The 12,856-nt window shown below is 37.4% G+C and overlaps 1 protein-coding gene across 2 annotated transcripts in view; it reads left to right on the top strand.

Moving 5' to 3' along the window:
- Positions 1-7,023, top strand: part of CUNH8orf34 (chromosome unknown C8orf34 homolog) — a 116,526-nt gene extending 109,503 nt beyond the window's left edge. For both annotated transcript variants that reach the window (XM_031058650.1, XM_031058649.1), the window contains one exon: positions 1,608-7,023. In XM_031058650.1, coding sequence (XP_030914510.1) covers positions 1,608-2,104 — 497 coding nt within the window. In that variant the 3' untranslated portion in view covers positions 2,105-7,023. The remainder of the gene's footprint in view (positions 1-1,607) is intronic.
- Positions 7,024-12,856: the final 5,833 nt, after the last annotated feature.

Genomic DNA, 12,856 nt, shown 5'->3' with positions numbered 1-12,856 from the left:
TTGGAACCAGGTGACCTTTAAGGTTTCTTCCAGCCTACACTATTCTCTGATTCCATGAAGTTACAAAGTGAAAGCATAATCGAAGAGTAGTTCAAGATGTAATAATTTCAAAATAGAAAGAATTAATTTTAAGGGGTCAGTTATAAATGTTCTTAACTGTCTGCTAGAAATATTGACTATGTTTTGAAATTTGCTAACAGTAAAATATTTAATCTTTAAAAAGTTGAGAGACACTTTTATCTGAGGCTTTCACAACTATTTCAATTTTATTAGTTTTTCTAATAATAACATTTGAATTGTGTGCAATAGGTTGTATTAGACTAGTAACATGAAATTGGCATGGCTTATTTCCTGTTTTCAAGATCTTATAAAATATGTTGATGTTAAAGGAAGCACATCTTTAATTATTTAACATACAACATTCCTTTTATACCTACTGGTAAACACAAGTGAAAAAAAATCTCATTTTCCAATATGCAGTTTAGAATCTGGTTCTTTTAGGACATTTAGAACCTGAAATAATTGTTGTAAAATAAAAAACTAAATGCTTATTTTAGACAAGTTGACTTAGTGGGTGTTTAAATCAGTAGAGCCTTGCTACTTTACAGCTTCTGGGACTGTGACTTGTTAATGGGAATGGCATTGCTATTTTAAAGATAATCAGCTGTCTCTATGAAAATCAAGTACAGTAAAGTACATGCCAGTGAAAGTGAAAATTCATAACAGTAGTGTAAGATAAAATAAACTTGATTAAACTGTTTCTTAAGCTCTACATTTGTACTTGCAAGGACTTTCAATATGTTATCAATGCTAACCTAAATTCCAGCTACCGTCGCCTGACTTTGATGGCTGTATTCTGATTTAACACATTAGAAGCATTATTATGATTTAAATTATTTCAGGAAACACTTTTCATTCACTGTCCTTAACCTGTTGTGGTTTTAAAAGAGATCTTATTTCTTATGGCTGTGTGCAAGGCAGGGGTTGGACCACCCCAGTAGCTGTCACCTTTTCTCCTTGGGCTCTGGACATCGTGACCCCATCACCTGCTGCAGCACTGATGGCAGGCCAGAACACGAGATTCAGGTTCAAACAGGATCACAAATCCAGACATACCAGAGTGCCAGAGTTCAATAGTTACTTCTCTCAGAGTTTTGGTTGGGCAGTGGACAGCAGGGCCAGAAGAAAAATCTTGCCTTGAGCCAGTTTTGGATTGCAGCTCAGGATGGCAGGTTTACATCACTGCTCTATCTTGGTTTGCTACTAATCTTGATTTTGCAGTAACGGTGCAAAAGCCACAGAGACATGATTTTGATGACACCAGAGGAATTTTTATAGGTTGTGTTGATATTCAGTGAAGAGGTAATATTTCATTGCTGCAGGGTAGCTGTGTTTGCAGTGAACCAAATGTAAATAAACTTTAGGGGAATGCTTGCCAAACATTTGCGCTGTTAATTCTGATGCCTTTAATTTTAAGCATGAATAGATTTTCTCTGAACAGCTTCAGGTTTTCACTTACATTGGAGAAAATCATTGAGAGTTTTAAACCAGAGAGAAACAGACAGTGAGTTTCTTTCTTTTCCATTTGTTCATGTGTGCGTGCACAGACATTGAGAAGGACCTCGCACTGTGGGAAGAAGCAAGGCTCTCAAGAAGCCCTGGTGTCCAGCATCCCAGTGTAGTTACCTCTGACCACCAAGGCACTCTTCAAGCTGCACAGGGCCCAACCCCAAGGCCTCAGGTGCCAACTCCGACAGGGAAGAACATCCAGCTCCAAGGAGGCAAATCGCCGCCGCTGCCAGCTAACAGCAGAACACAGGTCTCTGGTGTCACAAACAGCAGTGCACAAACCAAGAGGCCATCAGCTCCAGGGAGCAGACCTATGACCCCAAATAGCTTGCTGTCACGGCCTCTTACCCCTAGCAACCAAGGAAATAGGGAAGGCATTATTAGCATGCAAAGAAGCAGATCTTTGTCATCTAAGAGCCAAATGGGGAGGACCCTCAGTGCTGCTTCAGGGCTTTCTGTGCAAGTGAGTGGAGATGTTGTTGGAACTGTCACTACTCAGAGAAACAGTTTATCAGAAGTAAGATTTTCGATTTAATGTTTTTGCTATGTTTAATAATGCCAAGACTTGATTGCATTTTATGTTCAAGTAACATCAGTATACCTAATGTAACCTACTGTGCTGAAAAGAACTTGAAATAGAATGATCAGAAAATTAGCAAGGAAATACTGCTCAGCTTTGAGAGGTACTCATTACAGAATGTCAGTATTATTACAGAAATCATACTTGAACACGTGTGTGCCCCAAATTTACCATGAGCTCGGTAGGGCTTTGCCTGTACAATGCATAGCAGTTTTATTAGCATTACGGTTTCTAACAGGTGCATATCTCTGGAATATTAAAAAAAACCTTTATCTAATCTTTATATTCCATGATATTTTTTTCCTGCTGCACTGGCAGTGCATGATATTTTCTTGATCTACTTTATATCTCATATTTTTGGGCAATTGGAATGATTAGTTAGGCATCACTGAAAGGACAGGTTTTCCCAAAGCACCAAACTGAATTGCAAGAGAAAATGTCCAACATTGTTGAATCACTGTCTAATACTATATGCATGGTAACTAGGCTAATTTACAGCATCAAAATTTCCTGTCACATATTATTGGCTTTTACAGGACTAGTCTTTGTTTAAAACAAAACAAAAGAAAAAGTTAAAGTACCTTGTAAATTCTGAGTAGGATTCTCCTCTGCTAACCTTAGCTGCCTTAAAGATAACTTCATTGTGTGGGCAGTGGAAATTAAAGCACATGTGAAAGAAAACCCCTGCTGTCTATCTCTATACATGCCTTACAAAGGTGAGTCTTTTCTCAGGATATGCCAGTCCTTCTGTACTGACTTGAGAAGGAACTGTGTGTCTAGACTGCTGATTTTTTAGTGGTGGAATATGTTGGTTCCCACCATTATTACCAATCTCTTTGTAATCCATTTGTCAAAACCTGGAGACCTTTTTTCCAAGACAGAAAATAATATCATACCTTTAGATTGTTTCTGAGGAGTATCATCTGTTTTAATAATCTGTTGGGTGTGACACTTGATACAATGTGTTATCAGTCTCATGACTTCTTAAGGAAATTTCAAATGTTGTTTATGATAGTGTTGCTTAGGGTTGTTTTAGAAAAATTAAATACGTAGTATAACTCTTCAATTAACTATACAACGTCCATTATTTGTTGTGAAGGAAAGGAAATGAGGCACAGATTATTCTAGAATTTGGGGAAGAAATCTTACCTCAATTTGGTGGTGAAATAAATACTCATTATTTTGGTGTTTGAATGACAGTGCACTAATCCCATCACTTGAGTTGTTTCTTCACTTAGAATTGAATATCCAGATTAAATACATGAGAACTGAAGGTGACTATAGTTCTTCTGAAAGTGTCTTCACTGCCAGTTGATATATTTTCAAGCCACGTTTCCCATTAAAAAAAAAAAGACACTTAATTTTAACACTTTTTTTTTTACAAAAAAATCACGTTGTGTCCTCTTTTGAAGTATGGGATGTGTTTGTGTGTTAGAATTTCCTCTCATACCAGAAAATAAGAATTGAAATTAATTTTTAACTAAAATATGTTCAGAAGAAATGAAGGGTTTTATTGTCTCCAACTAAATTCTTCACCCCTCTTTTTCTTCTTTTTTAGGCAGTCTTGTTCTTAACTGATACGCAGTCATGTGATGCCAAGTAAAGTTGTTGTATATGCTCCTGAAACTATGTGTATGTAACGTATAAGATATCCAGTCTGCCCACCTCTTTTGATCTTTCCTGTAAAAAGGCAGACAGTTAAAAATGCTTTCTTCTAGAGCCTTTCTGTAGTTATGGTAATAATAAGCAAGAGTCCCATTTAATTTGCCGTGTCTTGCTACTTCTGTTTGCTGAGAGCTCTCACAGTAAGTGTCCTATTATCCTTTTAATATATGTATATATTTGTCTCAAGAATTTTAGGAAGTGAGCAATATTATTATGCTATTTTCCAGTTAGAATAGCACGTCCAGATTCAGCCAGCAATCCACTGTAAAGCTGATGTTAAACCTCAGCATTTCTATGCAGGATCTTATCCTCTGTTAAAATCCCTTCTAGAAGTGACAAATTCTTTTCTTTCTCTTTGCTTACTGGGTACAATAGTACCTTGGCTGCTAGTGACCCAGCTCAGACCCTATTTATCCTTTCTGACATGCACAAGTGGCCTTTGACATAATGGAAACTCAGCTTGGGACTAGCTCTGCTTCCAAAGGGAAGCTGCTGGTACGACACGTTCATAGTGATGACCGTCGTGTGCCAGGTTGTGAAGGCCCATAGATATCAGAAAGTAGCTGGTGGAGATCTGGCTAATCTGCCACTCCCAGCCTCATTTCTGAAGTGTTATACTAGAAGCTTTCAAGCTGTCTTTTGCCCACTTAAGTTCCTGGTCACTTAGAGAAGTGGATTTAGACAGAACATACCCAGGAAATATGTCTGCTCTGTGACTTTTTTTGCCATGTTAGACATTTCGTCCCATTTGTGGCCATATGATTTCATTTTCTTGTGCCACAGCTTGTCTCTGACCATGGAGATATATTTTTAAAAGGCAGAGGTGGTTTGGGGTAGGAGAACAAGCGTCCTGCCTGTCTTTGTGCTATTACAAATCACAAACATATAAAACTCAAGGCTGATACTGTAATTTATTTTGCAACTTTCATTGTAGGTTTTGTATCCTCTTCCTGTATAAAACCAGTAAAATAAAAGAGGGGAAATTGCCTTTATTCTTATTAGCCTTATGGTCTCAACTGGGAATTTCTACTGGATGTAAATACACTATGGTTATATTGCCAATCCTATGGAAGATACTATGATAAGATTTTTTGAAAATAACTCTGCTTCCTTACTTTTAGGTGATGTTAACGAAATTAATCAGTAGAATGTTGATATATATTTGATGAGAATAAGTCAGTTGAAAAGAATGTGACTACTGGGTGCCAGGAGCATGTTTTACCCTAAGGAGCTTGATATACTTATTTATTTACTTGCTTATTTGTTGAGAATTTTAACATATCTCTCAATGCCTTATGTATGCTTCCTAGATTGTAATGTGTTTCAAAGTAACATAAGAATTCTAAATAGAAAAATATTACTAATAAATACAATTCAAAGTTCTTAATCTTTAGTAAAGTTCATGCTGCAGCATGGGTGGTTCAATCTTGTTATAGCACAAATCTTAAATAATTTGGCAAGTACTTAACATATCAGCTGTTAAGAATGTTTTGGGGTTTTTTAATGCTCAAGACTTATAATGATCTGAGATTTTGTGGACAAGTTTCTGCCTCCTGGCACACATAATATTACTAAGTTCTAACAGGTGTGTTTTATTATCAGCTCTGTTCAAGGCTGAATTGAATTATAGCAAAGAAATGCTACCTAGAGAAATAGTTTTATTATCTCTATAAAGGTAATAAATCAGGGTTCCAAATCCTTTGGCGGAGATACTTTTATGCATGTTCCTAATCCTTTGGTGTTTTGTATAAATTGGCAAAGGAATGTTGAACCTTGCTTATCTCTTTAGGATGGATTCCATTAAAGTGACACAATTCTGTGATACTTGTCAATAGCTGTTGAGATGAAAATACCACTGATTCCCTTGTTTGCCATATCATTTTCTGAGCAGAAGAAATTTTGCAATCATTTTATTTTTTCAGATAAAGTGGTATTCAGCAATCCTTATTAGTCTGTCATTGTTGAGAGCAGGAAACTTTGTCTTATTTGAATATAGCCTTGATTAAAAAAAAATTTACTTCCATTTACTGGAGTACAGAGCATAAATTGTGATGAGGACTCTCTTTTTGGTCAGGTACTCTCATTCTGTTCCACTGCCGGACTCAGGTCTTTGCTCTGTGTTTTTGGAAGATTAAAAAGTGTGTGGATCAGTGTGGGAGTCACACATGCCTACTGCAAGAATCCTGTTCCTTGAACCAAAACGTTCAGTGTTGTAGGCAGCAACCTTCTCCAGCACAGCACATTGGAAATGGCAATACATGAGTCAGGCCTGGAGCTCCTGCCTGAATTTACTGCTGGCCCATGGCAGCAGTCTTTGTGAATTTTTAACACGTTACTGACAGAATTAATAATTTACTCCCAGCGAGCTAGATCTTGATTGAGCAGCCTTCAGTCTCTCAAAACTGATTTAAACAAGCCTGGATTCTGTATTTAAATCAGATAGCCTAAGAATAAAATTTATGTTGCAATACAATTTAACTTTAAATATGTAGATTCTCATTTCAGCTGATATAACACAAAACAAGGTTATTATCCCCCTTTTTTTTTTCAAGAACTTATATAAATCTGGCCAGTAATTTTATGATATCTGGCCAAGGTTAAAGTTTTCTTTTATAGACTAAACTTGCATGTTTGAACTGCCTTTGAAAATAAAACTGTGCATTCCAGTCTCATCTCTCCCCGTGAATATTTCAAAGGAATGTGTCAAAGTATTTTATATGTCTGTGTGTATACCTGTTCACATGCATATGTGCATGTCTGCATGGAAAAATATTCTTATATGCATACATGTATACATTATATTAAAAAGTAGGCAATTTTAAAACATTTTCAAAGCATATATTCAGCAGCATATGCATTTTTAACCATTTAAAGCATTTATATTTTGATGTTTTAATGGTATGTTTACAAAAGTTTCCATAACATTTTTCCTTCCTAAGCCTTCTCCTTATGCAGCAAAACCATAAGTTCTAAATCAGGTGTCAGGTTCTTGTACTTATTAGACTAGAAACAGTGAAAATTTTGACATATCAAAGCCTCACTTAAGCAAATTGCATTTGAAATGTCTGTTCAGTCCAAAAACTGCAGGGTCAGATGTAATGTCTGCAATTTTGTCTTGTCATTGCATTTCCAAGATGAGTATGTATGTGTCTTACATATCTGTATTTATAGTGGAGAGATAGTGAAATAAATCCCTTCATTTTGGTGTGTTTGGGTTTGATTTTTTTTTGTTGTTTCTTTGTTTGGTTTGTTTGTTTGCTTTTGGGTTTTTTTTGGTTTTTGTAGTTTTTGTGGATTTTTGTTTGTTTGGTTTTGGGTTTTTGTTTGTTTTGGGGAGTGTTTTTTGTTTTTTGGTTTTTTTGTTTTACTGAATAGCTTAAAAAAATTCCAAGGAGCCTGCACATCAACTACATTTTGATTTTATTTCACAGCAAGTTGTTTTTTGTTTTTAAAGGCTTTCTCCTCTCTAGTTAATTGAGGCTAGTGTTTGCTGCAGTCTTCATTTATACAGAACAATTGTTTGTTATTTTATCTAAAATAGATCTGTTTGTGGCAGGATGAATTCTTACAACAGCTTCAACTTGCTCATCAACCTTGGATATTGCCGAGTGACACAGAAAGTGAAGGAGTGGAAGCTGACCAAGACAAATGTAAGTATATGTGTAAGGACCAGATAATATGTCAAACCCCTCAACTGTACTTCTATTTTCCATATCTTCAAATATTGTGGAGATGTCATGCTTGCTCTCAGGATCTTTTCTCACAAGCACCAATAACTTATTTGTCTGAAGGCTGAACCTTCAGAATTGATCTGCAGAAGCTTTCCTGTAGTCACTGAACAATGACAAAATGATGACAGAACACTGTTTACTTAAGCTAAGTGAAACAATTTGTCCTGATGTGTTAAATGAGCTGTTCCAGAAAATAACATGAACTTGAAATAGATAATCTGTTTCATAAATCTGTATTCAACAGCAAAAAAAAAGCAAAGTAAAAAACTCCAGATCTAGAAAGCAGAGCCTCCCTCCTTAGGTATGACACTCCATTATCTCTATTTTGTTTACATTCTTTTTAATTCATCTGTATAAACAAAAAATTTCTTAATCATACCAGTAATCCTCAATATCCTGCACTCTTCAAAGTATTTGTCTAATTTGTGGAAGTGAGGGACAAGATCAGAGGATCAGCAGGATCAGAACAAGTAACAGGCTATAAATTGCAATATTTTCAAATTGTAGCAAATTCTCCCTGCCTACAAGGTACGTGTAAATGATCTTACTGTTTCACATTATCTCTTTTAATTCACAGTAGTTTTGTGATCTGTAAGGGTGAATATGCAAACTGCTTCCTAACATATTTTAGGTGATGTACTTGAAAAAGAACAGATGATTTAATCCGCATATTTAGAAAACTCAATACTGGTTTAAACATCAAGAGTTAACATATGAAAAAAGATGTTTTCTTTACAGAAAGGAATAGTTCTGTAAGGGATTAAGGATTCATAAGAAACATGCCAGATAAACAGATTTTTTTTTAAATTATGCCACTTTAAATAATTGTTTTTTACTCATACATCAGTTTCACGAATTCATACATAGCCCAGAGTTTGACTAAAATTTAAATTTACACAGTGGGATCCTAAAGAGCATGTGCAGGTCTTTTTGAACACCAGTAAAATGTTGCAATGAGATTCTGTGCATCCAGCTGATTTTAGTGCAAGGCTGTAAGTCCAATTTGACTTGCACCAGAGCCTTTCAGTTACCTTTGAGCTGAAGCTCACCTTAGGTGGCTCAGGAGAGACTCTGGGACTGCCTTTTATGTTTATGCTATTTTTCCTCAGTATTTTCTGTAATGAATTTGCAGTCCCACAAACATTGGTAGGACTGGCTGTGCACACACAGACTGATGCTAATTATATGACCAGGGAGACTGATGCTCCAGGACATATCAGATACACACCATGGTTTTGTATAGCTGTTGTACTTGAATTGTGTTGGGTGTGAGGACTTGTGAGCACCCAAAATCCCGTCCTATAATATTCCAAGAATATTATAGGTCATTGTCATTGCCCAAAAAACAAAAGTGGTGAGTTAAATATTAAAAGCATGTTGTTAAGGTCAATGTCCAAATGCCTCTTCAATAGTGACAGACTTGAGCAATTGACCATCTCCCTCAGAAGCCTGTTCAGTCTTTCACCCTCTCAGTAAGGGAATGCTCCTGATGTCAGTCTGAATCTCTCCTGGCTCAGCTTTGAGCCATTACTGTGTGTTCTGTCACTGAATACCAGGGAGAAGAGATCAGTGTCTCTTTCTCCACCTGCCCTCCTCAGGAAGCTGTGAAGTCAATCCTCAGCCTCATTTTCTCCAAACTAGACAAGCCCAAAATCCTTCACTGCCCCTCACAGGTCATTCCTTCCAGCCCTCTCACCAGCTTTGTTGCCCTTATCTGGACCCACTCACGGACCTTCACATCCTTCTTAAATTGTGGTGCCCAGAACTGCACACAGTGCTCCAGGTGAGGCTGCACCAGTGGGATAGTCACCTTTCTTGAGCAGCTGGTGGTTCTGTATTTGATGCACCCCAGGATGGGGTTTGTCCTGCTGGATTCCAGGACATGCTGCTGATTCTTGCTGTGCCTGCTGCCATCCAGCACCTCCTGATCCATTTCTGCAGAGAGGCTCTCCAGCCACTCCTCTCCCAGTTTATACTTTTGCTTGATATTAGTCTGTCCCAGCTGCAGAATTTGACTTGTTAAACATCATGCCAGTTATCACTGTCCAGTGTTCCAGTCTGTGTAGATCCCTCTACAAAGCCTCTTGTCCCTCCCCACAAACCTCCCAGTTTGGGATCATCAGCAAGTGTGCTAATGGTGGATTCAACCCCTGCCTGCAGGTCATTGGTAAATGTATTGACCAAAATTGGCCCTAGAATTTGTCCCTGGGGAACACCACTGGTGACCAGTGGCCCTCTTTGAGCTCTGCCCTTCAGCCAGTTCTTCACCCAGCACAGCCTGCAGCCACTCATCCCACAGCTGGACAAGTTGTCCTGAGGGATGCTGTGAGGGACAGAGTCAAAAGCATTACTCAAATACAAGAAAAACCATGTCCACCAACTTCCCTTCATCCACTGGGTGGGTGACCTTATCATAGAAAGCTATCAAGTTAGTTAAGAAGGACTTTCCCTTTATGAACTTATGTTGACCTCAGTGTAATTAGTGAGTGCACCCTCTTATCACTGTTTCTACTGCTATAACTAAAGGGGATGGAACAGAAATGTTTTATTAAAGTAATACTTCCTGTAACTGAAATCTAATATTGAAAATTTTTATTAAAAGTAACTAACGATGGTAACATCCCTGTCTGAGTTTTTGTGCTAGTGACTTTGTCAAGAAAGTGCAGAACTGCCACTGCTGACAAAGAGAAGCTGCCAATTCCTGGTTGTAAAGTGGAGTCAGCAAGGGGCTTTGGCACACTTGCTGATGCCACTGCTTGTAGGTAGACCAGCTGGCAAGATTACACATAATTTTTCACCCCAAAGTAAAAAATCTGTGCGGGTATTTTTTGTGTGATTTAGTGTTGAGAAGGCCCAGGAGTCCATAATTTGTGAGTTTGAGCAGAAGAGCTGCAAAATTAATCTTTACAATAGCAGCACCTGTTCTTTGACTTAGCCTTTGATAAATTACATGTGGATAATATTTACCACATTCTTTGACTACTTTGAGATAATAGCAGCCAGGTGTCAAGCTAGTTTTTGGTAGTGGGAAAACAATGCAGAAAGAGAAACTGTGTGAGTCACCTTGAGTTCTTTAAAAGTAATATCGTCTGGTTAGAGTTTTAGAAGAAAAAGAATGAAAAAAAGAGGGGAACAGTTTCAAATGTATTCCGATGTAAGAGTTTGGAGAGACTATTTTCAAAGTAAGTGATAACTGAACAGAACTGGGTCACTTTGGAATCTCAGCATCTCTCAACAAACATCATTTGCAAAACAGATACAACAGCGCACATCTCATCTTATGGAAAAAAGATCTTGGTTCTCAGTTCTTGTACATCAGACTTTACGTTTTAAATTCTCCAGGCTCTCTGGCAGCATTTTAAAAATTCATCCTTAGCAGCAAGTTCCAATGATAAATAGAAGTCAATAATTGTTAAACCTTCATACTAATTATGACAACATTTTAAATCAAATAGCTACTTACATAAAAGAGTTTAAATTATTCTAGCTTAAAAGATTTGTTATGTTAAAGAAGGAAAGAAAAATATTTTTAAGAAGCTTTGTTGATTTTTTTAGCACACCTTTTGCTTTTCCTCTTTGTGCACTTCATTATGTTTGTAGCCATAGGTCAGAGAAAGAGATAGTGTATAATTATTTGCTCTTGTAATGTACATTTTGTTATTAAAAATAGGAATTGAGACATGCATTTTAAGAGCTATTATAATTTAGAAACAAAATCTCTTCTGCTTACAAAATGTGTTTTCCTTTGAAAGTCTCTACAGGATGAGAGATGAAAATTGCCAAGGCAGTATGATCCAAAATCAAGGACCTGTGGTGTTCTTTTAGAGTGACTAAAAATGTCTCTAGACAGAACCTCATGTGTGTTCTTCCTCTGTGATTCTGGAGACAGTTCTCCATTATTATCTGCAGTAGTTTGCTTGTGTGCTGATTCTCTGTGAAGAGTTTTCAGAGAATGCATAGAGATCATTCTTGGAAAAAGGAGGGATCTGGAGAAAATATTTACCACTTGCATAATCCTTCAGTTTGATGAAAATTCTTTGAGCTGGCAAGAATAGATTTTCCTCTTTATGGGGAACTGATGCACAGAAACAGAAGAACTGCCACCAGAACATTTTTTAGACAGCTTTTATGCGAAGAAATTCATCCTTTCACGGGACTGATAAGAGTCTGCTTGAATTTTCCCTTGAGAAAAAGAGCTACAAGATTGAAGATTGGAAATTTCTAAGTATCACTAGCTTCCAAGAACCTTGAAAAAACAAAAGATAGGGATTTTGGTATGATTTGACCTGCCATCTGTAGTCTTGGCAAGAATTTGCTGCCCAAAACACGAAGTCTGCTTTCTTGGGTGCCAAACTCAAGAAGTGACCCACACAGCAGATCTCCCCTGGTCACACAGCCTTGGGCATAAAGGGTCCCTACCTTCAGTCAGTCCATGTAGCAGATGTACATGATAGGTTAATGAAGTAGACTCTTGAAATCTTGCTACTTGGTTAATCCATATTAAATATACCCACAGAACATTAAAGACTGGAAGGCATCCTTAAGGATCATCTGTGTAAAAACATTCTTTTGTGCTAATCTGCTTAAGGCATGCCAGTTTCTGTAGTCAATGGCACACAAAATTGTGTGGCTATTATCCCTTCATTCCAACTTGCCAAAAGGAGCACTAGATGCTCATTTCTAGCTCAGTTGATCCGGGGCAAGTCTTGAACTATTGCCCTCTGACCTGTGGGAGGAAATTTAAATGTTTTGCTACTCTTCATCTGCAAACTCTTTGCTAAGGTTGACTGTGAAATGTCTACTGCTGATAAATCAAACGGTCATTGGGAATAAGTGGGATTCTACTCCATTCATTCTTGCACTGGTCTTGAAACTCTGCAGTCAAAGACACTCTGCTGATGACTTCAACAGTTGTTGAAGAAAACCTTCATTTTCCCATTTGCACATGTCTGCCTAGGGGAAAAACCCAAAAGAATGAAAGATTGGGTTTTTTGTAGGCTTGAGAAATTCAGACTGTGTTCTAGTAAAATTCCAGTCCATACAGTATTTGTCCGTGAGTAAAGTTCCTTGCACTGAGTAAATTCACATGCCAAAACAGTCAATTTATCCTAATTATGCATGTAAGTTTTCCTAAGATTTGGAAGATTGCTTGGCCAGAGTTAACAATAAGGAGGAATCTACTGCTGGAATATGTTTTTGCTGTGAATGTTTGCTTTTGCTAGGGCCAGGTGCTACTCAGTATGAGTAAGAATGACAGAATCGGGGTTAGAGGAGCAACTGTTCATTGCAAACTTTATGACATCTACACAAA

The sequence above is a fragment of the Geospiza fortis genome, unplaced genomic scaffold (genome assembly GCF_000277835.1).
Source record: "Geospiza fortis unplaced genomic scaffold, GeoFor_1.0 scaffold121, whole genome shotgun sequence".
NCBI classification, from domain to species: domain Eukaryota; kingdom Metazoa; phylum Chordata; class Aves; order Passeriformes; family Thraupidae; genus Geospiza; species Geospiza fortis.
The sequence above is the reverse complement of the archived record's forward strand: the minus strand, read 5'-3'. Positions and strand labels throughout refer to the sequence as shown.